This window comes from Cladophialophora bantiana (genome assembly GCF_000835475.1).
Source record: "Cladophialophora bantiana CBS 173.52 unplaced genomic scaffold supercont1.7, whole genome shotgun sequence".
Classification (NCBI taxonomy): domain Eukaryota; kingdom Fungi; phylum Ascomycota; class Eurotiomycetes; order Chaetothyriales; family Herpotrichiellaceae; genus Cladophialophora; species Cladophialophora bantiana.
Window position 1 is genome coordinate 1,769,962 of NW_015971581.1, and position 27,340 is coordinate 1,797,301.

The 27,340-nt window shown below is 51.6% G+C and overlaps 10 protein-coding genes across 10 annotated transcripts; 9 read left to right on the forward strand and 1 right to left on the reverse strand.

The window, feature by feature from the left end:
- Window positions 1–37: 37 nt before the first annotated feature.
- Z519_05633 (uncharacterized protein) lies at window positions 38–1,552 on the forward strand (the record flags this gene model as incomplete). Its single annotated transcript, XM_016763373.1, has 3 exons — window positions 38–1,050; window positions 1,105–1,155; window positions 1,255–1,552. 3 exons carry the CDS (start codon window positions 38–40, stop codon window positions 1,550–1,552), a joined length of 1,362 nt encoding a protein of 453 aa, XP_016620986.1.
- A 939-nt stretch (window positions 1,553–2,491) lies between these two features.
- Z519_05634 (uncharacterized protein) lies at window positions 2,492–3,655 on the reverse strand (the record flags this gene model as incomplete). The annotated part of the gene is made up of 4 exons (XM_016763374.1): window positions 2,492–2,981; window positions 3,053–3,202; window positions 3,282–3,376; window positions 3,470–3,655. The coding sequence occupies 4 exons, from the start codon at window positions 3,653–3,655 to the stop codon at window positions 2,492–2,494; spliced, it is 921 nt and encodes a 306-aa protein (XP_016620987.1).
- A 753-nt stretch (window positions 3,656–4,408) lies between these two features.
- Z519_05635 (uncharacterized protein) lies at window positions 4,409–6,503 on the forward strand (the record flags this gene model as incomplete). The annotated part of the gene is made up of 9 exons (XM_016763375.1): window positions 4,409–4,563; window positions 4,616–4,854; window positions 4,905–4,994; window positions 5,044–5,109; window positions 5,158–5,595; window positions 5,645–5,695; window positions 5,742–6,177; window positions 6,227–6,278; window positions 6,324–6,503. The coding sequence occupies 9 exons, from the start codon at window positions 4,409–4,411 to the stop codon at window positions 6,501–6,503; spliced, it is 1,707 nt and encodes a 568-aa protein (XP_016620988.1).
- Window positions 6,504–6,937: 434 nt separating this feature from the next.
- On the forward strand, window positions 6,938–8,180 carry Z519_05636 (chlorophyll synthesis pathway protein BchC; the record flags this gene model as incomplete). The annotated part of the gene is made up of 4 exons (XM_016763376.1): window positions 6,938–7,076; window positions 7,130–7,827; window positions 7,880–7,985; window positions 8,035–8,180. 4 exons carry the CDS (start codon window positions 6,938–6,940, stop codon window positions 8,178–8,180), a joined length of 1,089 nt encoding a protein of 362 aa, XP_016620989.1.
- A 279-nt stretch (window positions 8,181–8,459) lies between these two features.
- On the forward strand, window positions 8,460–9,401 carry Z519_05637 (uncharacterized protein; the record flags this gene model as incomplete). The annotated part of the gene is made up of 1 exon (XM_016763377.1): window positions 8,460–9,401. The coding sequence occupies one exon, from the start codon at window positions 8,460–8,462 to the stop codon at window positions 9,399–9,401; it is 942 nt and encodes a 313-aa protein (XP_016620990.1).
- Window positions 9,402–10,607: 1,206 nt separating this feature from the next.
- Window positions 10,608–12,748, forward strand: Z519_05638 (uncharacterized protein; the record flags this gene model as incomplete). Its single annotated transcript, XM_016763378.1, has 6 exons — window positions 10,608–10,612; window positions 10,693–11,032; window positions 11,090–11,509; window positions 11,569–12,048; window positions 12,334–12,552; window positions 12,626–12,748. 6 exons carry the CDS (start codon window positions 10,608–10,610, stop codon window positions 12,746–12,748), a joined length of 1,587 nt encoding a protein of 528 aa, XP_016620991.1.
- A 4,027-nt stretch (window positions 12,749–16,775) lies between these two features.
- On the forward strand, window positions 16,776–18,773 carry Z519_05639 (uncharacterized protein; the record flags this gene model as incomplete). The annotated part of the gene is made up of 1 exon (XM_016763379.1): window positions 16,776–18,773. One exon carries the CDS (start codon window positions 16,776–16,778, stop codon window positions 18,771–18,773), a length of 1,998 nt encoding a protein of 665 aa, XP_016620992.1.
- Window positions 18,774–19,134: 361 nt separating this feature from the next.
- On the forward strand, window positions 19,135–21,078 carry Z519_05640 (arginine-tRNA ligase; the record flags this gene model as incomplete). The annotated part of the gene is made up of 2 exons (XM_016763380.1): window positions 19,135–19,416; window positions 19,465–21,078. The coding sequence occupies 2 exons, from the start codon at window positions 19,135–19,137 to the stop codon at window positions 21,076–21,078; spliced, it is 1,896 nt and encodes a 631-aa protein (XP_016620993.1).
- A 1,572-nt stretch (window positions 21,079–22,650) lies between these two features.
- Z519_05641 (uncharacterized protein) lies at window positions 22,651–24,007 on the forward strand (the record flags this gene model as incomplete). The annotated part of the gene is made up of 2 exons (XM_016763381.1): window positions 22,651–22,682; window positions 22,738–24,007. The coding sequence occupies 2 exons, from the start codon at window positions 22,651–22,653 to the stop codon at window positions 24,005–24,007; spliced, it is 1,302 nt and encodes a 433-aa protein (XP_016620994.1).
- Window positions 24,008–25,566: 1,559 nt separating this feature from the next.
- Z519_05642 (uncharacterized protein) lies at window positions 25,567–26,799 on the forward strand (the record flags this gene model as incomplete). Its single annotated transcript, XM_016763382.1, has 1 exon — window positions 25,567–26,799. One exon carries the CDS (start codon window positions 25,567–25,569, stop codon window positions 26,797–26,799), a length of 1,233 nt encoding a protein of 410 aa, XP_016620995.1.
- Between the last annotated feature and the right edge of the window lie 541 nt (window positions 26,800–27,340).

The following is a 27,340-nucleotide window of genomic DNA, read 5'->3' on the forward strand; positions in this document are numbered from 1 at the left end:
CCTTGTCTTGTCATCCTGAGTAAGAAAGTCCGCTGTCATGATGATGGAAGCGTCCACGCCCAAATCGACCAAGTCGCGCCGGCGAGACACCGACGACAGCCGAGCGGAGAGGAAGAGGATCCAGGACCGCTTAGCCCAACGAGCCACGCGTGAGAGAACCAAGAACCGCATCGCCTATCTCGAACAGCGTCTTAGCAGCCTTGAAGCCGGCGACAAGGACGGCGAAATCACCAACCTGACGCGTATCATCGACAACCTCCGCAATGATAACAACCGCCTTCGAAATGCCTTGGTTAAGATGCGAACAGTCATCGACCAGGCTGTACTGGTGACGGATTCCTCAGGTGATGCTCAACCAGAAACCAAGCCTTGCGGATGCAGTGTCGGATCCAGTTGCACCTGTAATCAGACATCGTTCCCAGAGAATACCCCGGCCGCCGCATTCGAAGACCCGGCTACTACGTTTCGTCACACTTCAGTCTCCTCGACCGACACTTCAGAGGCCACCGAGGTTATCAATGGCCACAGCCTTGGCCTGAACGTCGACGTGGCACAGTCGGATGCGATGGGCTCGGTGGCGGGCCTCGAGGACTTTTTCGACTTCAACCCGAACTCTCTGCTCGAGATGTTCGAAATGGGCGGCACCACGGGCTTTAGCGGGTGGCAGCCCCAGACCCCATCGCCATTCGACTACCGCTTTCCGTCGACGGATGCAGTGGTAAAGGTCGCGCCTGACGTGGACAAATGGCACGTTTCCAACGGGGCCTTCATCAGTTGCTTGGACAGCGTCAAGCATCAAACGGCGTCAACATCCACCCTTGACATGCACGTACCCTTCAAAGCAGTGACTTGGGGCTGGGAGAATGCTGGCCCGGAAGCCCAGCACCCTGTGTGGAATGCACTGCGGCAGGTCGATCAGCGGGTTTTTGGCACATGGACGTCCAAAGCGCAAAGGATGGCGTTGATGTACGTCTGCCAAACGCTGATCCAATACCGAGAGAATCCAACCAAAGAGAACCTGGAGCGGGTGCCAGTGTTTCTGCGGCCAAGGTAAGCATTTCTCGCCCAAAAAGGGTCAAAATGGCTAGCTAACAACTATCTTAGGCCGTCCCAAGAAAAGGTTCAACACCCAGCCGTCATCGATTTTCTCATATGGTAAGTTGTCCTTATCATCTCAATCCTACTCTCTGTAAAAGAGTACTTGGTACCCAGCGCTGTTTAAAAAAAACAATCCGTTAACAATCGTTGAAAAAGGCCCGGACTCCGTGATCGCCTCGTCTTCGAACACAAGAAATACACGTCGACAGGCGACTTTTCGGCCGCGTTTGTCGAGAACTTCAACTTCTACTGGCCCTACTCGGACCGCGACATCTTCGCGTACAACCCCGTCCAAAACCGGTATGAGGTGTCCAAGATCTTTTTGGAGTACGCGTACAACTTCAAGAACTGGACCATGCGCCCCGGCTTTTTCAAGAAGTTCCCCGAGATGCAGCACGACATCGCCGCCTTTGAGGGGACCACGGAATTTCCCAAAGCTAGTTGGTCGATGTAGGAAAATTACGGGGGGCGGGGGTCCGTCATCATCACCATCATGGCTTCCCTTCGGGCCTGAGTTTCGCCTTGTGGGAGAGCGTGGGCTCTACCTCCTCATGGCCCAGCATTCATTTCACCCAGGGGTGTGCATTGCAATATCCTTCCGGGTGATGAGCGTCCGATTGGATCCAGCCAAGCAAGCGAATCGGGCAGGTGATCCAGGGCCTGGTCATATTATGCCTGCTCTGGCTGTCAGCGGCGAGCGGCTGGAGAACGGCCTATGAAAATCGCACACGCACCCTGGCAGTGATGCCTCGCGTCTACGAAGTGCGCTCGCTCCCTACCCTGAGTTGTCCCCCAGTGACACATCTAAAGCGAAGGATTTATGGATGCCAAAGACCCTTGATGTGTCAACCTAGTCACGTTAGGTGGCCCTTTGACGACTGCCCAACCCTGGGCGCGCAGCGGGTAGGGGAAACCTCGATCCCAGTCACGTCTCGAGAGACGGTCAATATATGCGATCAGCACGACAAAGGAGACGACGCCCTTCATCGTCGGCTGGGAATCGTTGCAGGATTGGGTGGAAAGCGTTATTGAGCTCCTGCTAATGGATCTGAATTTGGGAGCGGCGGGAGCTTGGTTCTATCCTCAAACCCCCGAACCAGTGTCACCTTGAAGAGAGAGAAAGAGACCAGAGATGTACAAGACTGTCGCCGATGCCGCCATGCTCAGGAGGAAGCGCATGCGTGTTCAGGCAGACTCATGAGATGGGCGAATTTGGAAGAAGTAAAATCCAAAATGATTGATACCTAGCGAAAAGAGCTCATGCATGCATGACCAACATATCCCAGATCTGTCTAGTACGTATTCTCGTTGATCGTGAATCCTCTAGACGGGGGCATCAAGTTAGCAAAAAGAAAAGAAAAAAAAAACTCCACAAGAAAAACAACCCAAAACATCAAGCGCCACTTGTAACATACCCATCGATGACAAGGTTATGGCCCACCACCAGACTCATACGCGGGGTGCTCAGGAGCACGACGACGTCGCCGATCTCGTCAAAGGTGGCCTTGCGGCCCTGTCTGGCTTCGTATTCCTCCCACGCCTTGGCCGCGAGCTCGCCGTTTCCCTGCTTCATGAAGGGGTCGAGGAGCTTGGTCAGAAGGAAGCCGGGCGAGACGGCGTTGATGCGGATATCGTGGCGGCGGGCTTCAAGGGCGGCCTGGGATGGAAAGAAGGTGTTATGATGATGAGGATAAAGCGAGGGAAGGAACACGCGGTGATCCGGATTGAAGTCCAGGGGGGACGGGGATTTGCTTACTGCTTTTGTGAGGCCGGCCACGGCATGTTTCGACGCGGTGTATCCCGTGGTACCAGCACCGGCCTGGATAGAGTTGACGGATGCGCAGTTGACGATCGAGCCTCGCTGACGAGGTCGGCCCTCCTCGCTGCACACACATAATGCCTCAGCCTTGGACGAGATTTTCCTTTTCCCTGCAGACTGCACCCTTCCACTTACACTTCGATCGAATCCTGCTTCATCATCTGCTTCAGCTCGTACTTGTTGCAAAGCCACACTCCGACTGTGTTAACTTCGATAACCCGTCTCCATTGATCCGTGTCGGTGTCCCACGTCTCACCCAGGGGCCCGATAATACCTGCAAAATTCCTGGTGACTCTCTCAGTAATGCTCCGTAGGTTCAACTTCCATGGGCGGAGTCATGGTACAAATGACAAAATGTACTGACGCTGCATAGTCGATGCGTCCGAATTCTTTGACTGCTTCGTTGACCGCTCGCTCTACGTCCTCCTCCCTGGTCACGTCGGCGCGGATGCATAGAACCTATGGCGTGGGTAAGGAGATCATCAGCGTTGACTTGGAGCCGTCACGATGCTTTTGAGCTGCATGACTTTTTTGACCTTCACAGCAGCCTACCTTGGCACCGTATTTCTCAACCGCTTTCTTGCCCTCCTCGAACGTTGCTTCATCCTGGATATCAACCAGGCACACGCCCCTGGCACCTTCCTTTGCAAATGATACACCAATGGCGTTCCCTAACCCGCGTGCACCGCCAGTAACAAATGCGATGCCAGGAGCAACAGGTCCCGAACGAAAGACCATTTTGCCGAGCCTCGGGGATGGAGCGGTTAAAGTCAGAGAATTGTGTCCAGCGAAGATCGAAATGCTTCTAGAAAGTGCAAGGCTCCAATAATTTATGTCGTTGATCTACAGAGGTTGCACGAATTTCGTCAACGAGCTAGCTACTAGCACTTCTCATTGTCCTTGTCGGCATCGCACTCACCCGCTCAATCACGGCGGGACCAAACAGCAGCTGCCACACGTCTCCAACGACACTTTTACCTAGGTTCGGTAGATTGGGCACAGCCTTGCTGCTCATGATATTATGTCCCCCGCTTTCTCCACATCCATGATGAGGATGTCCCACTTTGTTCGTCCCCACGACACTTTTCAATCCCAAGTACTCCTGGAACCTCGGAAAGGACCTCGTGTGTGTCGCAGAAAGCCATGTCAGTGAGTACCTGCGTTCTCCCCCAATGGGTTTCCATCAAGCATGTGATTGAACGAAGCGGCACACCGGCAAACTCGTTCCAGTGGCGTGGAGTGATGATCTGTCAGAAAATGCTGAATCAGAGCAGCTTTTTGAGCAGGCGCAGGACTATGCTCTTGGGTGCTCTGTGACTTGTGCGGGGCAATCAAGCTGAAAGGAAGATGGATCCAATGGATGCCACTTAGGACCATTTACCGAAGCCCATATAGAGAAGCGAGCGCGGATGGTTGTTTGGATTAATCTGGGTTGTTGCCCTTTCTTGCAGACGTCGCCATTATTCGATCCAATATTGCTTTCTGTTCAATATGGTGAATGAACTCGGTTATAAAGTTGAGCCGAAATGGCATTCGAAACCGAATTACATTCGGGTTATTTGCGTTGGCGCCGGCGCTGCGGGCCTGTTGGTGGCGTACAAGATGAAGAAGGATATCAAGAATTACGAACTCGTCTGTTACGAGAAGTTTGTGCTCGCTTTTCCTTACTCGTGATGGTGTCTACTGACCGCGTTGAAGGAACTCCGGAATTGGAGGAACGTGGTTTGAGAATCGTTATCCAGGCTGTGCTTGTGATGTTCCCGCACACGCGTATACCTTTTCATTTGAGCCGAATCCAGAGTGGTCCAGTTTCTATGCATATGCGCCAGAGATTAAGCAGTATTTCGAGAAGTTTGCCGATAAATACGATCTCCACCCCTTCATAAAACTCAATTCCAGGGTCCTATCTGCAACTTGGGTGGAGGAGAAAGGCATATGTTAGTCTAGATGAAACTATGGTGCTGCTGCATGAACTGACCTTCGTTAGATGAGGTTGAGGTTGACATTGAGGGTCGCAGGATCAATGATTGGTGTCATGTCATCATAAACGGCACTGGTTTCCTCAACGACTGGAAGTGTTAGGCTGCCTGTTTCCGAACAGCTGTGAGATATTGACATCTTAGCAGGGCCGAAGATTGAAGGACTGCATGACTTCGAGGGAAAACTTCTTCATAGCGCAAATTGGGACACATGTAGGCTTTGCATTGGCCGCTGAACCTATCATGACTAACAACTGCCAGCGGTTGATTATACCGACAAGACAGTCGCTGTAATTGGAACCGGGTCGTCTGCCATTCAAATCGTGCCACAGGTCCAGAAGAAAGCGAAACACCTGATAACATTCATGAGATCTGTAACATGGATTTCTCCACCCGTTGGCGGCCAGGTTCTTCAAGAGGACAAAAGTCATTCTTCGGACGCCAATCAAAAACAGGCACCTCAGGCACAATATTGGTACACCGAAGAGGACAAGAAGAAATTCCGTGAAGATCCTCAAGCCTTGCTCGAATACCGAAAAAAACTCGAATCGAGTGTCAACAATTTGTTCGACATGTTCATCGCCGGATCAGAGACATCCAAATGGGCCGAGAAGCTGATGCGAGAGGAGATGCATCGGCGCATCGGACCAGGACACGAAGAACTGAAACAGAAGTTGATTCCATCATGGGCACCAGGCTGTATGTTGAATTGCGATATTTTTTGACGGACCATTGACAAGTTGCACAGGCCGAAGAATAACTCCTGGCGATGGCTATCTCGAGGCTTTGGTCAAAGAAAGTTAGTATGCCAAACGTAACGTCGATTTTGTCTAATGAAACCACAGATGTGACACCAATTCATAACGAGATTGTCAAGGTCGTGCCCGAAGGACTGATCGATGATGCTGGTCGCCTGCACAAAGTCGATATCCTTGTTTGCGCAACGGGGTTCAACCTTGCATTTGCGCCGCCATTTAAAGTCTTCGGAGTGGATGGTGTCAGCATGGCAGATGAGTTCAACCCAGAACCACATGTTTACCTCGCCCTCACAGTGCCCAAATTTCCCAACTACTTCGTTGTCAATGGCGTCCGAGGCAATTGGGCATCTGGCACAGCTCTTCCATCGCATGAAGTCCAAGTTGAATACATCTTGCAATGCATGAAGAGGATTCAGGAGGAAAATATTCGAGCTCTAGAAGTTAAAATGGAGCCGGTGAAACAATTGTATGAGCATATTGACGAATGGCACAAAGGCTCTGTCTGGAACACAGAGTGCAAGAGGTAAGTCCGCAACCACGATTAGGGTCGGAACGTCAACTAATAAGAGCAGTTGGTATAAAAACAACATCGTTGGTGGTAAGCTGTGGATTTGGGGAGGTTCGGTGAGTAAAAGGTGTCTCCTTAAGAATAAAGTCTGACTTCAGTAGGCGCTTCATTATATGAAAACCATTAAATTCGTGCGGTGGGAGCACTATGATTTTCGATACAACAACAAGAATATGTGGTCGTTCCTCGGAAACGGTCGCGTGGAGGCTGAAGTGATGAAAGATACTTCGAGATTAGCACCATACATGAGGAACGAGGACGTACCTTGGACGATAGACTGAACAGCCAGGTTGCAAATGTACGCATAGAGATATGCCGAATCCCAATGAACCACAAGATTTTGTCGCATAAAATTAGGAGGCCTGGCCTATACTCTACCAAGCATCATGTCGGATCTCAACCGGCCTGAAACTGATGTTTAACTCCAAAAGTCGAGGATGCCCAGAGGCAGCAAACGGTGTAGAATCTTAGTTCCAAACAGAATTCATCATGCTAATTCGTGAAGGGAAGTGTGGGGAAGAGGTTTGACCCTGCCTCGGTATTTCTGAATCAGTCGAATCTTCGTCAGGGATCAGTATCTGCTTTCGTTGTTGCTGTGCTGCATGTATCGGCGCATGAGAAGTGTAAGGTCTCACGGCCTCAATAAGAACCCGCCTTCAGATTTGCTTCGATTAGGTCTCAGCCTTGAAAAGTCAAAGAAAACCGACTTAATAAAATGAAAGCTGCAAGATACCACGCGCAGCGAGATTTGCGGGTTGAGGACGTTGATGTCCCACAAATCGCCGACGACCAAGTCCTGATCGAAGTCGAATGGTGTGGGATATGTGGTTCTGATTTGCACGAGTATCTAGTTGGTAAGTCGCAGTGCCCAACCGGATAATTGAGACCATGACTGAACAATCGCCAGGACCGGCGGTTATTCCTAGGAAGGAGACACCCCATCCACTGACGGGGGCAGTCTTGCCTGTAACGATGGGCCACGAATTTTGTGGTCGAGTGAGTAAGGTTGGCTCAAATAGCAAGTTACAAATCGGACAGCCTGTCATGGTTGATCCACGAGTCTTTTGTTCCAATTGTCATTCGTGCAATATCGGCGACACCAACATCTGCAACAGCTGGGGATTTTTGGGCCTGCAGTCAAACGATGGGGGAGGTTATTCAGAATACGTTGCAGTCAAAGAGGACATGTGTTATGTCCTGCCTGATTCGGTATCCTTGTCCGAAGCCGCGTTGATCGAGCCATTGACGGTAGCGAGACATGCAACAAAGAAGTCAGGATTTGACGACTATGTGGACAAGACGATACTTGTCCTTGGCGGTGGACCTGTTGGGTTAGCATTAATATTTGTGCTAAAAGCCTCTGGAGTCGACAAGCTCATCGTGAGCGAGCCAACGATTAAGCGGCAAGAACAGGCAGCGGAATTTGTTGATGTAGTGTTGAATCCCAGGGAGGTCAACGTGGCAGAGAAATGCCGAGAACTAACAGACGCTAAGGGGGTGGACATTGTGTTTGATTGCGCAGGAATCATGGCAGGTCTGAAAGATGGTATGGATGCTCTTCGACGAGGCGGAACTTACGTTAATGTCGCTGGATGGGAGAGAGAAGTAAAGCGTTCTATCCCACTTTGGTTTTCAAACAGCTGACGAAGCTTGGCAGTGCATTGTGCCCATGGGGCATTTCATGTTGAAGGAGATCATCTTCAGAGCTTCAATGAGCTATACTGAAGCTGATTTCAAGCAGACTGTGGATGAATTCGTGGCAGGTAAAGAGTAAAGCCCGAAATATCTCAAGACGTACCTGACGAGAAGTAGGAAAATTCAAGGGACTCGAGAAACTGGTTACGGCAAGAATAGCATTGGACGACGTCGTAACAAAAGGATTTGAGGAGCTAGTCAACAACAAAGATGACCACGTCAAGATCATGGTGACCCCAAAGAAGGAGCTGTTGGCGCACTGAAAGGGGCAAGGGACACAGAAGACAATTGTAGTTGAGGATGAATAGAGACGAGATATTCATGCCAAGACTATTCACGTGACGAATTAGTCAGCGACACCCGTCGAGGTTGCCACGGGAAGGGCCGAGGCGGCCTACGCAACTTTTTTGTTTTTCCGCAGCCCAAATTTCCAGCCCCGATCGATAGACAACCATACTGCATTTCTCAGCCGCGGACATCTTGTGAACCTTGTTGACTATGATACCACTCTGCTAACTCCGGCCTGTGCACCTCTTCCCTCTATGGACGCTCATGCTCATCTGCTCTCTCTTGGCTGGGCAGGACCCGGCCACTCTCTCGACTCAAGACCATATAAACAAAAAGGACACCGAGGACTCGCTTACGACCCTGCCAAAGTCGGCAATAACGGCGTCGGTCTTGTCAAGCCTCTCTTAATTTCGCAAAGAAAAGGGCGGTTTGGCGTTGGGAAGAAGGCGCATGAACCACAGGCTGGAAATCAGTGGTGGCTGAAAGGGTTTGAAAGTGCTCTGGGGAATGTCGGCAAGAGCGAGAGTGAGAGAAGTAGTGGCACAGCTACGCCAGTTGCACATGACTATGCGGCCGGAAAACACGGGGGACTTTACAGCTTCTTCGTGAAGGGACAAGAGATGGAAGGGACAATTGGCAAGGTCGACGATATAAAGCGAGCTGCGAAGAAGCGGAAGAGCGATGCGATTGATGAGGGAGAAGGCGATACCACAGGATCCACGATATCTAAGAAGCGAGAAGCTGCGGCAGAATTTGAAGAGGTTGGGGCATATTTTGCGCTACGTGACAAGGATGAGAAGCGTCGTCAGCGCAGCCAAAAGCAAAATCCTGTTGCGGAGTTCGAGCAAGTGGGCGAGTATCTTCAGGCAAGGTTGGAGAAGAGGAGCAAAAAGAAGCGAAAACCACAAGTTGGGCCTGAAGCCGCTGAACTCGACACGCCGGTCGAAGTGGATAACGGGGAAGAGGCAACGCCGAAGCCAGTGGAAACGAAAGAAGAAAGACGTGAGCGGCGGCGGCGGCGGGGGAAAGAGAAGATGGAGCAGGAGCGAAACGCATTGGCAGATCGAGGGAACCGGCGGCAACCTGACTTGCCGAATGATAGTGTTGTAGAGGATCATGCCGCCAAAGGTGACCGAAGAGAGGGCAAGCGAAGGAAAAGTGGAAAGACTACTACCAAGACTACGAAGGAGGGCTGAGGGCGATTGCAAGAAATTCTTGCGCATGACTCTGTCTGTGAACGTTGCCAATCCCTGTGTCCGTGAGATTCATATTCGGTGCTTCCCTCCGAGACTATACTCAAGCCACTTCTGCAGCGAATGAACCGATGACATTCATTAATTTGAACGACAGCTTTGTCGCAAATGAACGTGATGGGTGATGCATGGCGGTAAGCGAAGCGCAGGCGCAGCGGTAGGCTGCACCTCGTAGCAGAGTTCACGCCGCCTGCGGCTGCGGTGCAGAAGAACGGAACACCATGTGGGACTTCCACCGTCATGGCTTACGACTAGTCTTGTCTGGGGTATTTATTTTAGGTGTTTTCATCTGAGCTTCATTCCTCTTCACCTCATGGAATCCCCTGTAGAGTCCATCTGATTGCTTTGCCCTTTGACATTCTCCTGCCAATCCGGTCCCTGCCAGCGCCCAGAGGGTTCCGTACATTCGGGCTCCTGTTCCTCCCGAATTTTGGTGTAACCCACGCCTCACAATGCATCCTCTTACCCCCCTGGGTATGTGATCCGGCTGCGAAGACATGATGTACCAAAGAAAGAGCTTGGAAATGACCATGGGCAAAAGTACAGAGGCTCCCTTGGCCAGCGGTTGAGTTGCAGCCACGTCTCATCGACCGCCGCCCGGCCTCAGTGCTCTCACCGTCTTCCACAGACCGCTTTGATTAATGCCGAAATATTGCTGGCTGGACCTCGTCCAAGTGCGCCCGAATGAAAACTGCACTTGTAGGATTTCTATTTTCATCCATGCTCCAGGAGGCTCTATAATCGTGGAGATACTGAATTGGTGGGAGGTTTTGATGAGGCTCAACCGGGAGTTCGTTGTTCTGTCTCGTGACCCAAGTTGGGCATGAACTCCATTGTTGTCGCGGCTGCCCTACTATCTGCAAGGCAATCACAGTATGAGACGCCCGCATATTTCTATTCTCCTATCACCTGTGGCACGCTTTCTTCCAGGGTATAAAGACTGCGCCTCAGCATTGAATCAGCAATGACGAGCTTGAACAAACGGCTGCCATGGGAGGGCTGCCTTTGGGTCAACTTCCACGATGTGGAAGTACTCACATCCCGCAGTTCCGTGGATTAGGAGCGCCTGAGATACCGAAGGGTCTGGCTTCATCAAACAATCTGTGACTCGTATCACGCCCTCCAAAACGTTGAGATTCAGCTGACACAATGAGGTGCGTAGTTAACCACGGGGAAAGGAACAGCAGCAACTCTGCGCTTCTGCTTGGAGCAGCGGCCTGACTCTTTGATCTAGTTCCTGGCCCTCGGATTTCCAGGGCACTCGGGATGACCTCGATTACGAGAACGAGAACATAACGCATCTCGAACGCCAGCGAGGGCTCGGAGACGATGAAGATTGGATCGATCTTTTTATGCATGATCCAGATGAAACCGATGGTTTCCTTTTTGAGGTCGAGAAGATCCGAGACTTTTTGGATGGTACCACTTCCAGAACCATCCGACCTGATGACGCGGAAGACGGTAGTTCTCCTTATTATATTGCCTGGCTGGACGAACGCTGCTATGAGGGCGGTTCAAGAGTGTATTGCAATCCACTGACGGCAGCTGGACTCTTCGAGAAGTTGTCGAAACGCGTGAGTTACTTAATTCGACTTTTTCGCCGTCGGGCGAGCTTCATCTAATGGTTCTAGCGAATTCGACCTCGCTGCTCTTTCCTTCCATGCCTCTCTCTCCAAGCTTCTCCAGCGGTTGCGCGAGCAGATTCCTCGGCGCACAGTAGGCCCGACGGAGGGGACCACACGGAACCTGGAGAAACGATCGATCTGAGTTGTTGCATGAGGGACTCTAGGAGAGCATCACTCTCGGGGCGTCTGCAGCAGGGGGTTTCCCGGGCGCCAGGTGTGTGCCCCTTTGCACCTGGCTGGAGGATAGGTCTCCGGTGGGCACCAGACGAGCCGGATGCGGCAAGGCGTCTGATATTCGTCACTGACTTGGATTCCGAGACCGCCACGGTTCTCATGAAAACTGCGTCATACCATCAAGCCAGGCCTCTTCGTCACGCTCTCTACCACCACATTGTTGGCCGAGCTCTCATGAGCGTGAATTTTCCAGTAAGTCTTAATCAATGTGAGAATTTTATTGTTTAAAGACTGAACAGGCGATTTCATAGTCAAGACTGCCTTCGTGCTTCGAGCTGGAATTCCACATGCCATTCTACGCTTGGAGACCTTTTCGCTGTGAAGACCACCGCAGATACGCACGCGGTGGGCCGTTGAGAAACACAGTGGATGTCTCATTTCTCAATCGGCAATCCGGATATCTTCCCCAGGTCTTGTGTGAAGCTCATTTGACGTGTGTGATATCTGGGTCAGATGACCGGCATTGGGTTGCCTATTTCTTCGCCGACACCTATTTCGATGGTAAGGATGAAGCAAGAGAGACTGTCCTCGAATACGACAAGGATAAGCGGAGTGACCACGGCATGAATGCGGATCCGTTGACCTACGGCAATGTCGACGCAGATGTCGATCCGATCTGGGATCCGCGAAAATACTTTCTTACCATTGTCCAACATCGACTCCGACAGGTAACACGCGAATGGTTGCAGGTGGTCACGAATCTTAGGGAAAGTTTCTCTCATTTCGAGCAGGTACGGTCCCTTATATCTTATCACAATCTGAAAGCCACGGTTGGTAGCTATTGACGATGATTGCAAGTATACCGACATTGATTCTGCTCAAAAAGCCAATCATCAGTCGGTCAACGGCAGTCTCATGGCACACCGGCTGCATCAGTTTTCTACTGTTGTGTCCTTGGTTGACATGTTCGCTAGTCCAACGACTTTTTCTTGTCGCAATCGACAGTTTGTCATTCCCCCAAGGAGGAGGGGGGTCATGGCGAAAGGCTTCGACGTTGTTATGATTGGGTAATGCAGGTGAACGATCTGTCAATGAAATTATTAGAGAGGTTGACGGATGCCGTCGATGCCGTCGAGACCTGGCTGCGTAATTGCGCCGCTTTCTTCCACGGACTGCCACAATCGCCCAACGATTCGAGATTCCTGGCTGAAATCGAGGCAATCTTTGGCAACTTGAAGTCGCTGAAGCAGCAGCTTGAATATCTTGTTGCCCGGGGCAAATACTTCTCTAAAAGGGTACGATGAAATTCCGTCGCAGTGCGAGAATCCGACTCTACTGCAACCGCGTTCGTTGCTAACAACTCACCAGCTTGCGATTCATCTCAATCTTGACGCAGTCGAAGTGGGCGTAAGACAAAGTCAGCAGGCAAGAGAGACTAATAATTATTCGTGGGTCATGATGGTAAGCTTATCTCTAATGAGAATTGCATAAGGGTCATTTATCTAATTTCTGTCCTATTCCCACAGATTTATGTTTCACCTGTGGGACTCACGATGAGCATCTTTTCGATGAACCCGATCGTCCTTCCCTATGTCCAACCAACGTTCGCTTGGTTCATCGGGTTGCTCGTCATTTTGTGGTTTATAGGATTTGTTTTTTACATTACCGTCTCCTCGCGCTGGCGAATCGTCATCTCGCAAGTTTCACAATTGCGCCGGGGAAACTACCACTTGTCAAGCGTGCACATGCCTCGTCTGTTGCAATGGAGGACGAAGAGGACAGCAGGTGATTTAGAAAGCGGTGGTCCCCCTTGTGTCATGACACGCGGCGACAGCATGACCGACTCTTCATCATGCCATGGAAGCTGCAGTCGGTGGGCGACACCGGACCGGCCCTCGTCATCGGCAATGTCTAGCGGACTGGAACTTCCATATCTGCCGGTACGCAGGAGAAGCGCCTGAAGAAGGTCCTCGTGGTCCTGTCTGATGGTGGCGAGGATGTTCTCAGGCGACGAGGAAGGGAGGATATGTTCCAGTTCTGATTGGTGTATTACATATATCTCTTATTGTATGAGGCTGGATCTGTAACCGTCTTGATTCCTGCCACTAACTTCTAGGTTGTTTGTTATACAGAGATGTTACAGTTATTGGACACAAGTTCTCGGTCTGAGTAGATTTTCTGACCGGATACTTAGATAACTCATTAGTAGTAGCTATATTTTTCACTACTGTGAATTAGAAAACGTTCTAAAGGCTTCAACATGTATTGAGGAGAAGTCGCATATATTCGTAGTCGAGTTGGAAAGATACCGAGCCATCAACTTTTTCAATTTTGCTGACCAATTCAAAATGCTCTGTGCATGTTTCTCAACAGCTTCTCGACCACGAATGCGGAGATTTGAGGTTCCTCTCTGTGACAGACTGGATCCTCGCGGGAAGGTCGTTCCTTTTCGGGCATGCATTTTAAGTCGGGTATCTGCATTCCGCTGCCTTCTGCATATGGAGGAGCCTGAGACCACAGATGCGCTCCCAATGGGAGAGATGGAGGGCTGGGTTCCCAACCTCGGGAAACCTGAGACGGTTGCATTCCAGAGATACCCTGGCTGGCTACATGCCGGATGGTTTGTGTAGTTTCGCGTCTGCAGAAGTGTCGCGTCGTCCGAAAGTAGAACATCAGGGATGTCACTCACACCTTGATCTGCCCCATTTGTTCGCGCCTTAGATTAATGTTTGTTGAATTTGCACTTGACCTACCTATTTGCCCTTGCGAGTGTTCGTGATTTTCTATAGATCTTTCCCAAAGGAGGTAGCCACTTCCTGTTCTCTAGCTGTGGAGGGGCTTGTTTGGTCGCCAAGTGAAGAATGCCGCTCGATTTCTGAGACGTGGTTGTTATCTTTTCCGGAGCAAACATTTAATATCGTGCGAATCTGCAGTTGACATATCCGCAATGGGGCTGGAGTGGTGATTTCTGAGAGCTCGCTCAACGTGCCAAATAGGGGGTGGTGACAAAGGACCCGTTCGCCTTTCTGCGGTGGCACTAATTTTTTTTTTCCCCAGACACACATGATCTTCGTCTCTTAAATAGTTGAGAATTTGTCTTTTATCAGGTGTCAGCGCGTTATAGGGTGGTTTCTTGATTGCAATCGTTTTGTCTGCTTCTTATTTGTTCACTGTTGGGCGTCGTTCTTGGGGTTTGCTCCTATCAGTGTGAACGGTCGGTGGTGGTCAGATCGGAACTCCTCGTCGCCCGCTCCAACGCTGTTATGCGCCAGACCGTGACCTGGGATATCTCTGCAGACACTCACCTTGCGTGTATGTTTGCCTATACAAACAAACAAAATGGTCAGTACAAAGGGTTGGCACTCCGGATGCGACGGGTGTCGATCACCACGGTCAGTTAGGGAGCTGTGTTGACATGTTGCAAGTAGCCTCCGTCAAAGACCAAGAAAAAGACCGGTGTTGTGTTTGTGTACACTTGTTGCCGGTGTGGGCAGACGCCGATCAGCATTCAGAAACAGCACTGTCCTCATTGTCACCATACACGTTGTAGCAACTGCAAATGCGAGAAAGTTGTCCAGAGATAACCCCAAAGGGCCCTGTCAATAGACGTCAATAGACGGCATCGAAACGGCAGCGAACCCACGACTTCAATTTCTGCACAGCTCTTTTTCCTCGCCTTCCACCAGCTTGCTGGTTGGTGACGCCCTCCCTCCTCACCGTTTCTCTGCAAGTATTCTCGGGATAAAACAGTGCAGGCACAAAAGCATGGGAGACACCGCGGAGCTTTTACGTTATTGAAGGAATCAACAAGCGGGAGAAGGATGAATGCTACCTGTCGCAGGGTGATTGCCCCTCTGGGTTTCATCTCAGGTCGAAGGTCGTCGGCGCGATTGTCAGAGCTCTATCTCATATGGTTTCCGTGTGCAGGAGTTTTTGGCTTGCAACCAATCCCTTTTAGATCTGGGTTCGGGGTTCGTGTGGCCGAAGGCTGGAGCTCTCTGGGAGCAATAGTTGTTTCGTGAACGGGATTGGGAGTTTCTTGACAGAGGTTACTTACTCTTTTGCTGATCATCCTGGCGTATCACCCTATGCATCTGACTTGTCCTCAGCGGTTCTTGTGTGACATGATAATAGCCTCGGAGTGATACTGAAGCCGTGGATGCCGTCATAGGATCTCCGTTGCTTACTCTCTTTTATATCGCCCATCCGGAGCGATCTCGCAAGCCCTATTTTACTCACAGCGGCCGCTACGAGGCGGTTGTGCATTTGAACAAGGCTTGTATGAAGGCGGAGGAGGGAACGATAGCATTACAATCGTAAGACTGAAGGCGTAAGGAATCTCTGCACATTCTTCCAGAGGAAGGAGGTCCAATATCAGGCTTCTGGGCAAAGAAAACACTAGGTTAACTTCGACCAAAAGGCCAACAAGGCAACCAGATTACGGAACGGGTTCGGGCGTCACGACGTGAAAAGTCGGTGAACCCGGGCGTTTGGGCAAGTGACAAGAGTTACCAACGCCTCCAACAATCGCAGCCCTGCACTCTATTGTGGTCACACGCATTCGTTCTGTGTGGTCCAGCTTCTCAACTCCGTGCCTAGCAAGGCTAGGTAGGTAGGCATGGCCTGGATGCCTCTGCTGCCCGAAGACTCGGGGCTGTCGACACATACGTCGCAGCGTCGAGGGCTGATGGAAGACATCTAGGGACTTTGCTGCGGACAACCACGGAGTCACGGGCTATGATACCTGAGCTGACCTCGTCGGATTTGTAAAGTTTATCAACAAGGCAAGACAATTGAATCGGTCGGTGATGCTGGGAACCGCCACTGGCTTCCCTGCTCTGCCTAGTGTCATGTGCGTCACTTGCCACTCCCGCACTGCCCGTTGCGGACCTTGCGGTTGGCCCCGCTGCACTGCACTGCCTGCGCCTTCTTTCGACCTCCTCAGTCACTCAGTCACTCATCAGTCACTCTGGATCGGCTGGATCCTACAAACACCCCCCCCTTCTCCCCCCGTGCTCAGCGTGGGTGGCTCAACAGCCTGGCATGTCGCGCAAATCCAATCGCTTACGTTTGGAGCCCAAGTTGTTCGGCGATTTGATCTCTGTCGGCCAAGGAAAAAGTTGATGCCTTCCCAGATGCCGCCTTGTTGTTCGCAGCTTGCTGTGTTGGTTCCAATGCCCCTGACATGCCTTGATTTGGTACCAGCACTACTTTGGGGGCTCTTCTCTTCATGACCTATTGTTCTCAGACTGCAGATCCGTGCCTCTCAAGTCCTGCAACAGATGAAGCGGCACGCTGGTGGCACACGCGCTAGATCGAATGGTGGTGGGGGTATCGACATTGGTATACTTTCTACAAAAGTCCCTACCATGCCTCCCATCATGTTACCGCTCAGACACTCCAACTTTCACCATGGTGTTGACATTCCACTGTTGCCGCTTGTGTCTTTTGTATACGCGGCACCTCTTGCACATCCCTTCTATTCTCCTCGAATACACGCCGAGGATTAGTCGCCCTCATGGAAAAGACTCAGGCCAAACGTCAACGAGCATCCGGTGACAGAGATCCAGATCAAGCCCTCCGTTATACGCTTTCGGCTACCGCGCTTAAGAGCTGGCCTGAAATCTTCCGAAAACGCCGAAACATCTCTCTCAGGGTCGACAACAAATCGCATGTAGAAGGCCTAGCGGAGTCCGGTGAACTGGAGATCGATGATGTGATCCGCATCTTTATGCGCGAGCCCGAAGAATCGCTTGGTTTCCTGCCACGAGCAGACAGAGTTGAAGAATTTTGTTTTGGGATGAGCATCGATTCTCTTCGGAAAGCCAAATACAAACAAGACGGATCATTGCGACTCATAGCATGGCTCGATGACAGGAACTTGCAGGGCCCGCTCGATCCGTCACGGGCACACTGTAAACTGCTGACGGTATATGCTCTTTTCAGAGAACTGAAAAAGCCTCGCTTCCCTTCGGCGGATCCTCACGCTTTTCCGGCCAAGGCTAGAAAGCGACCGGTTTTGACGGATGCAGATCGGCGCCTTGTCTTCATCACAGACTTGGACTGCTTCAGTATCTATGCGCTGGTGCAAACTGCTTCTTCTCACCAAGCTTCAGCTCTTCGGGGGGCACTGTACTATTATCTAGACTTTCAACCCTCCTTGAAGTTGGCCGCCATCACAGAAGGATTTCCCATGCTCAAATTCGCGTTTCACCTTCCTTTCTTCGCCCTGAGGCCTTCGAAGACTCGACAAACGGATTGTCGCCGGGACCGTGATGGAATGCCCTTGAGACGCTCGCAAGATGTCTCTTTCCTTGATTGGCAGGGCGGTGCCTCTCCAATCTACCTCTACGATGCCCAGGTCTCCTGCGTGATCGCAGGTTCGGACTGGTCGAGGTGGGTGGCATGGCTCTTTATCGACACCTACTATTTCGATTCTGAAGACGAATCCAAAGAGGACGTGTTAGAATACCATGAAGACAGTCTTTCTCCGAGAGGCATGCGTGCAGACCCGCTCACATACGGATCTGCAGACGCAGATAAGCCAATCTGGGATCCCGAAGAATATTTCTTGACGGTATTCAAGATCCGGTTTGCGCAGGCAACACGAGAATGGAAGGTGGTGGTGAAGAAGTTGAAACTTAGTCTTAAGCGCCATCAAGGGACCCATGAGTATCGACTATGGTCTCCAGCATCTAGCGAGGCCTCGAGGGATGAGAGTCACAATAAAAGTCTCCGCTGTTCACTCGACTGGGTGCTACAGTTCATGCGCCTCTGCAGGGACGTGAAGGAGACTCTGTCAAAGACGGTCAAGAGTTACGAACCTTTTTGCTCGAGGCGAGCTGGCAACTTTGTCAGCGGTCCGCGTTTCCCTCGGGAGAGCAAACTGCTTCCTTCGATCCAGGACACTTTCGATGAGTTGTGTCAACTCAATCAGACCCTGGACCATCTTCTAGATCGCTGCAGTCAATATACCAAAGAGCTTAAATTCAAACTCAGCCTGGAAGTTGTGGAAATGGGCAACCAACAAATACAAATGAGCAACCGACAAACAAATCTCAGTCTCGAAGCGAATCGAATAGCAGAGGACAACAAAGGAATTTCATGGATGATGATGCTTTATGTTACACCGGTGGCGCTGACATCAAGTGTATTCTCCATGCAACCGACGGTCATCCCTTTCATCCCTCCAACATTCGGATGGTTCCTAGCCTTGATAGCCATCCTGAGCTGCATGGGTTTTCTCGTCCACACCACATGGTTCTGTCGTTGGCCTCGGATGATGCAGTTAACCTGGCAACACTGTTGTGCATTGCCTCGCATGTGGCGGATGGCCCGAAGAGGAAAGAATGGCAAGGGGGACGTAGAATCTGGCGGTCCTGTCACATCTGCAGGCTTTCCAGTCGGGAACACTGACCAACAAGTTCCTCATTCATCGACCAGCGCATCAGGGACAGATTTACCGCCCCAAACAGGGTCCCTCGAGGGTGGAAACTTGCCGAATATACCAACTTAATTCACTTTGGGCGGCATTAAAATTTGGCACCCTTTTGGAGCGTAGGCTCGAATCAAGATCTGAGATCCGATCGACAGCGATTTCGAGAAAGCAGGGTGAGGCTAGAATAGTCACAATGATACCGCCAATCACTGAGTCTCCTGATTTTGTTTCCTGCCTGGAAAGCATGTGCCCGTGTGGCCTCCTGCACGATCGTTGGCGCCTCACCCCTCTCATCAACCTGACGGGTGTCACGCGATGATTCGCCGAGTTGATTGGGAGGCCACTATTATCTCTCCTCGCCAGATACTTCAAGTATCCATGTCTCTTTTGCCGGGTCACCCACTTCTACAACTTCTCTACGCCGACACACTGAGCCAAGATGGCCACAACTTCAGTCGAAGGTCTCTGTGGATTTCTTGAAGCCATGGGCATCGAAAATGCGAGCTTTGTATCCGCATCAACAGATCTTTATACCAACCCCCTGGCCATCTACTTCTCGCATCTAGCGGAACTCATCGTACAACTCACCGATTGTGAACAGCAGGTCGCCTATAAATCGATCGTATGGGCGAATGACATGACCCATTTGGTCGTTGTGGCGCCTCGTCTTCGACTCAAGGGCGTCGATTCAGAGGACCTCGCCGCCGACTTGCAGCAAAGAGTCAGTAGTCCTGATGGTCTCTTTTGACTGGCACTGACTCCGAGACAGTTTCCGAAATCACCCCTCTTTGGCCATCCCGTCAACGATGGAATTAATCTTCTGTTTTACTTCTCGAACAGCAACCTCGCCCGTTTGCTTATGTCCTATGTCATTGACCGTGGCTCTTCATATGGCAACAATCTGTTGACCGAAGCTCTGGTCGAGAATGGCGTGGATACGAAGGGGCAGAAGGTCATTGTCGAGTTTTCATCGCCAAACCTCGGAAAAGCATTTACTGGCTTGCACTTGAGAAGTACCATCATTGGTGCGTTCATTGCCTCTGTCTACGAGAGGCTGGGGTGGAACGTGACCAGAATGACGTTTCTCGGTGACTGGGGGAAGCATATCGGACTTTTGGCTGCTGGCTGGTCCCGGTTCGGGTCTGACGAGCTATTCGACGCTGATCCCTTGCGACATCTGCTTGGCGTCTATGCTCAGATCGAGGAACTGTTCAAAAAGGAGCAGGAAGCTGCGAAGAAGGCCCCCGAAGGGGAAGACGACGCAGAAGTAAGCCACGAGATCGAAGCAGAGAGAGACGATTTCTTCAAGAAACTCGAGGACGGCGATCCAGATGCGCTTACCTTGTGGAAAAGATTTCGTGAAGTCTGTATTGAGCGGTATACCGAGCTCTACGCCCGCATTGGCGTCAGATTCGACGATTACTCAGGCGAGTCGGATGTGTCTCACGAGGCCATCGAAGAGGTTGAGAATGCATTGAAAGAGAACGGCGTCTACAGGGAGAGCGATGGTGCTTGGGTGATTGATATCAGCAAGACCGATGAAAAGCATGGAGCGGCCATTGCGAGATTTCGTAATGGCACGACAACCTACTTGCTGAGGGATATTGCCGCCGTGGTGGAGCGGAGCAAGAAATATTCCTTTGACAAGATGATCTACGTGGTCTCGGCGCGCCAGACTACACATTTCCAACAAGTCTTTAAAGCCCTCGACTTGATGGGTCGTTCCGACCTGGCGCAACGACTCGAACACATCGGCTTTGGCGATGTACATGGTTTGTTGCCAAAGGAAGGAGCCAGTGGGCTCTTGCTCGGTGACATCCTGGACCAGTGCCGAGATGCGACCAAGCTGGCTCTGGATGCGGACGGAGATCCTCTCCAACTCTTTTCTGAAGAGGATCCAGAGAGAGTTTTGAATGCTCTAGGTGCCATCAATCTTATGGCTGATGATCTATCAACTAGGCGCGGCGGTACGTTCAACTTTGACCTCAACAAACTGGCCAACCCAGGGGATTATACGGGTCTGAATCTGCAGAAGTGGTACACGAAGCTCAGCTCAAAACTTAGCGGTGTGGAGATCGACCGTGCAGAGCTGGAAAGCACAGACTACAGCATGTTCGAAGGCGAAGACAATGCCTATGCCGACATGCTCAGGCTTCTCGTCCAGTTCCCGGGAATCGTGAAGACTTCTTTCGAGAAGTTGGAGTCCTCTCACATTCTGACGTTTCTTTTCAACCTCGTCGATCTCTTGCCGAACGTCTGGGAAGACGAGGCTGAAGCTGAAGGTTCATCTCGGAGCCTTGCCAAACTGGCATTCTACAAATGCTTCCACATTGTGCTGGAGAATGGGATGAGGACGCTGGGGTTGGCGCCTCTGACGGCCTGATGACCAAGAACAACTCCATGGTTATTCCTCTTTGACCAGAGACTCTGCAGGCTTACGCGGCCCTTTTCGAGGCTTCTTCGACTATTTTTTGTTACGAATCTGTACAGCGGGGTTGAAGGATTGTACGCTAAGTTAGACGTTGGGCATTCTGTTAGTTGGTGACTCGATGATTCAGATCAGTCTCGGGCAGCCTGTCTGCATTGACTTTTGCTATATTAGTGAGTACCCACACGGGGAGGCCGCTAGGATTTGCCAGTTTGAGCCTCATTTTTTCGCATCGAAAGTCCTGTACGTGCGGCATCCATGGGATCTTGGAGGCTGAGGTTTCTCCTGGGGTCGTTTCTGTCGAATTCGACTGTACAAATCCCCACACGCGCGTGGCGTGGTACCTTCTTCAGTTCACTGGCCAATGTTTCGGGCATCGAAAGGTCGCCTTGCGGAACGATTCCTTCCATGTGATGCCTTGCGCTAATACGCCGTTGGAGCAGATGGATTTGTTGACTGCCCAATGCCAGACTCTCGCTTTGTCCAATCCTGGGCTTGCCATGATCCCGCTCTTCTAGAACCACTCTCAGTGGTGGTCAGTTGACATCGACCGGAAAGCCGGCCAACGCATTGTGCGTGCGACGCTATACTGTACACGGCACTTGCATCAGCTAGCCAGTGCCCAAACACAACGTGTAGATGCCCGACTCAACAGAGCAGCCAATTATTCTCTGCATCAGGTTCAGAGCCCAGTTGGCGTGTCCCAAACTCACGGTACAGGTCTGTGGCGATAAACGTGGGGTAAAGTCTTTCTTGCCTTTTGGGCATGTACGAAATGCTATTTCCAGCCCCTAAATCCACACATGCAAAAAAATGACTGATCGGGTTGCAGTGAGAATGAAGCTGCCGACACCGGCTTCGCCTCTTCTTGTTTGGGGGGGACCTCTCATCACATCCGTTGTGAAGACCAGCTGATGCCCAAGACATTTACCTCATGTCTACATCCGAGTTGGAATTACTACCCTCCCAAAGCCCAGGATCCCTTGCTCACTGCCTGCTTGGGAGGCAAATGCACCTGCAAACCCGCACAGCTCAACGCCGGTTTGGCAGTGCAGCTGTCGACAGATAGCAGGGGGGTGTATTGCTCTATGGCTGCTCTGTGCGGCAGACGGCTTGTCGGCCCATGTCTAAATCCACCCGCCATATGAGCGCATGCATATCCCAATGCTATCGGTGAGAAGATATTCTCGAGCCTGCCTGCACGTGAAACTCGCTCGGAGCTGCTCCGAGCAGGATGGCGATTGGACTCTTCTTGACCGGTAAGTCGACCAGAGCGAGAGCGTTCGATGCATGTTGCTCCAGCCTCACTTCTTTCCACCACTCACAAACTACCACGCATCGCTTTCTTGGACTGGTCATTGGCCGTGATTTTCTCTCCATATTCGAATCCATGAGGCTCTACAAGGGTTATCGACTATGAGGTATTTCAACTGTCTAGTATATACATTCCGTGTCTCTGTTTGCATTCGATCTGGAAATCCATGATTGCCTTCTTGATCTTGGGCTGAGAAAGGCCTTTCATGAGCGATGGATCCTCGTCACCGTGGACTATATGTCCGGTCAGTTGATACAGTCCTCTTCACCCAGCCAGTGTCATTGCTAACCAGCCCTTAGATGGTGTCAGAGTCCCCGGGTCGAGTTGTTAGTCGGTCAAGATGTCGGCCAGATGGAGAGATTTGTCATCCCTCAAGAGTTTCTGCAGCGTCGATCGCGAACCCTGAGGGAACAAATTGCCAAGCTTGAAGAGAATATTTCGTCAAAGGAAATTGCGCTCCCCGAGACTGCCCCCCAGACGATGGAAGAGTTCTTCATCTGGAACTTCACTCCGAATCCACAAGTTGATGAACGGTTGAGTTTCAGAGACGTTGTCCAACTCGGAATCTTCGCCTGGAAATATCAGGTTTCCGCTTTGAGCAACCAGGTGACTGACATGATACGCCACAATCTCGCAAACAATGAGTGGAAACTGGAAGCTGCTATAGTGGACGCCATCTACCAAGCAGCGCCCGCCAAGAGTCCCCTCCGAGAGGTGATCAGGGCGGCGTTGGGCCAGCTGCCGCGCTCTTGTATCGACGGCGAAGAATGGGAGAGGACCTGGAAACGCAATCCAGACCTTGGCTGGGACCACCACAAATCCAGCGACAAGGAATGGACGCCCAAGGACTATCTGACTGGGTCTTGTCGTTTCCATAACCATGACGAAATCAAGCGTCGGCTGAGTCTATGTGATGGCTGCCCCTATGCTCAGGAGGACTGCTACCCTGTCTGGGAAGACGACCCAGAGGAGCAAGAATCAGAAGTCAAAGAAGTGACTGAGAGCTGGCCAGTTGCGGAAACCCACGTCATGGGGGAGACGCTTCCCAACGACATTCAGTTGCCAGATGCGCCAAAGCTGATGGAGCAAACAGTTGAAGAAGCTAGTGGACTCGCCGCCTCCGTCTTTGAAGATGCGCCTGAACGTGTGCTTGAAGAGACCGCTGTCGTCGAGACCGCTGTCGAGACGAACGGAGTCACCAACCATGGGGTCCCCGAGGAGTCGATTGAGGATGGTGATGGCATGGCAACACCACACCCAGAAACCAATGGAGTCAAGAACATCCGCCTCGATGAAGCCCCGTTCGAGTCAGATGCATGCAGCGCCTCCCACGGATCAGTCCAAGGCGACGAGGGCCCGTTGGCGGTGAACGGGGCCGTGACCAATAGCCTGGAGGAGAGCGTCAACGGAGCCATGCATGTTGAGGCGGTGAACGGTCACGACGTCTGCATAACGGGAGACAAAAAGAAGAAGGGCAAGAAGAGCAAGAAGAAGAGGATGGGGAGCATCAGCAACGGCAACGTTAATGTCAACGTCAATGGGAATGAACTACCGGTTACCCAAAACTGATTTCGGGCTGGTTGGGCCAGACGGGACTTTCGACCAAGGAAAAGCATGGATGGGTGGATGGATGGAGGACGGTATTTACTCAGAATGTATCCCCAGTCAAAGTCGATTTGCTGTTTTCATGTACGAGGCGTTAGGTACCTAAGTATGTAGCCAACAAAGTGGACCATTGGAAGGAAACATAGCGTTTCATCGAGTATCAGATCTACAGTAGCTCCTGATATTTTGCAGTGACTAGGTGGCATACCTATTGCAGGGCATGAGCGTGGGATTGGGAGTGGAGCGGGCGTGGGCGCTCGCAAAGCATCATGGCCCATGGGTCCAAGACCGCCTCTCCCACGGTCTACCTAGCTCCCTTGCTAGGTCGGTAGCTACCTACCAGTACATAGTCTGGCTGCCCACCAGAAGACCAACTGGCTGTCAGGTGTGTGACCGCCTCGTTGGCCGTCAAGAGAGCTCTGCGCTCTAGCATTCGAAAGTGCGCAGCGGGCACATAGAGGCGTCTGGCTACCAGTATTGGATACATAGGTTCGTACCTCGTATTTCGGTTCTCGGTTCCTACCTTAGAGTATTAATATTAGGAACCTAATAGCCCCGGCTTGGTGGCCCAGGGCCGGTCCAGCTGATTGCCTAGTGATACCTAGTACTTGTTTGTAGTTTAGGTGTCTTCCGCGGCGCAAGCCGCCCCCTTGGTAGATAATCGAATTGATCAAGGCTGCCACTATCGGTATGTGTATCAGCCCACCAGCCATGCAAAGCCGTGGCTAGGAAATCCCGTCTCCAGGTGAGATGGCCCTGGGCTGGCCCATCCCCTTCGGGTATACATAAACGTATGGTCGCGAGTTGCGCGCAACAAGAACCCCATCTCCCATCTGGATGCCCTTCGCGCTCTTTTACCTCTGGGGCTCCAACCAAAGACGATACCTAGTAAGGAGTAAACTATTGGACTCGGCGTGCATTCTTGTTGGTTTTGAAGAACTGTCCATCTATGATTCCATGAATACATCCAACGCCAATTAACTGGCAGTGGTTACTCGGCTGACCTTGTGATGCGCTTAGTGATGATATTGCTGTTGACCCCTCCCTACTACCGAGAGGCCTTAGCACGCATGGTGCAGATATGGTAGGAATGAGTATAACTACAAGTCGGTCGTTCACGTTGTCCTTGTCCTTCCAAGTGAGACCTATGGCTCCAGAGTCTGTCCGATTCGATCTCGATCTAATTTCTAGGCTATGCTAGATTTGTCTGATGTTGTCCGTAATTAGCCTGTGGCCCCCCGACCGAGAATGGTCATTCCGCAAGAGGTAGCGAGCCCCCATCCTCCTTCAGCCTCGCAGCCTTGCGTGATCAGAAATGTCGTCATTTCAAAATTCCAATGTTCAACCCCGCTACTGCGTGAACTATTTGATAATCCTTTCCAAACCCTCTCATCTTGTGGACGTATTGCTCCCTTCATTCACTTTCCTCACCTGGCCGACCTCTCAGGTTTATTCCTCGGTGAATGGTCGCACGCCTTTTGAAATGTGAGTAGGTCGGAGAAAAGAAAAGAAAAAAAAAAAAAATGGCGCCCTCTCCGCCAGCAGTCACCGATGGGTCGAAGACATGGTCGCCGTCGCACTTGTTCTTCAGCGACAACCATGGCGGCACAACGCCAGAAATCTGGGACAAAATCCACACGCACCTCAAGGCCAATGAGTTTCGAGAAGCAATCGCAGCGGCCTTTGAACTGAGCCAGGGCGACAACTTCACGTACCATGCCAATGCGTCGGTCAACCTCGGTCAAGCGGAGGCAGCCATCCGCGCCGGGAGGACGAACGGCTTGCATGGTTGGTACGTTGAAACAACCGCTTCTGCTACCGATTTGAACAACAACGATGACGACTCAGCATCGAGGACGATCCCAGGACAGCCGTCGTTACGAATATCAGGCTACCCGCCTACAGCAGACATCCAGGCCTACATCTCGCTATTCGATCCGACAAAATCTGCCGCCAACAGTCTGAAATCTCTGTTGGCAAACGCCAAAAAGGGCTCGCTTCGCGCGACGGTGGCGGAATATCTCCTCAGCAAACGCTACCTCGATCCCTCGATCAGTGTGCCAAAATTCAAGATCCCTCCTGCTGCTGCTGCTCAAGATGGGCACAACCACTCCAAGATGACACAGCACGAAAACCCGTCGCTGGATTTCTGGGCCTATTCCTGCGTGGCGCTCGAGTACACGGGACCCAACGCCAGGACGGCGCTGGTCAAGACCTCGCACCACGTCCTGCCCGTGTACATGCACCATTTTGGGTGCGTGTGCCCATCATGGGAATCACTCCAGATCATCGCGAAACTGGCCTCTGGCGGCAGCGTGCTCGACATGGGTAGTGGAAACGGGTACTGGACACTCATGCTGCGTCGGCTGGGTCTGAGCGTCGTCGCCGTCGACAGCGGGCAGTCACGATGGCGCACCGTATGGATCCCCGACACGGTCGTCACGGACGGGATCACGTACCTGCGCAAACGCGCCGGCTGCCCCGACAGCCTGCTCCTGCTCGTCTACCCCATCGTCGGCGCTGGCGGCGGCGGAGAGTTCACACGCAAGGTCATCGACGCATACACGGGCGACGTCGTCTGCGTGGCCGGCACGCAGAACGGCAACGGCTACACCGGCTTCAAGGACATGATGATCGATGAGTACATGCACAGAGAAAAGCCCGCGTGGGAAAAGGTCGCGCAGGTGCCACTGCCGAGTTTTGCCGGCAAGGACGATGCCTTGTTTGCGTTTCGGCGCAAGAAAGAGAGTACATAATAGCGATCAATTAATGCGTGAGCTGCAAGGAAAGGAGGGAGAGAAAATTCAATGAATGGCTACAAGGCTCAGGATCAAAGATCCACATATCATTACATCGCATCGCGTCGGGGCCCACAAAGCTGCCCGGTCCCAATGGAGGAGGCCGGCATTACAAGAAAGCCAAAATTTACATACTTGGTAGGCAACAAGATCTATTTGGTGGTCATCGTGTCACAGAGATCCCAGGAGGTGCGTGATAGTCAAGATTCTGTAGTGCCATTAAATAAATTGTTGGTACATATCCACCCGTCTATTGTAGAAGTCTTGCTTTTTAGGTCCTCAAGAAACTGTTGGAGTCTTTGTTCCCTCGAGCAGTCCAAGCAGACCGCGCAAAGTCTATCACATGCAAGAAATTTTAGCACCAGCCCTCAAGAAAGGTCGTTTAGGCCCGTCCAGGACCGTCTATTCGGAAATGCTCCGATCATCTAAAAGAGTCTTGCAGCGTCGCTCAAGGTTGTGTGCCGTATGTGCATGCTGAAGATCCGCCCACGTAAAAGGT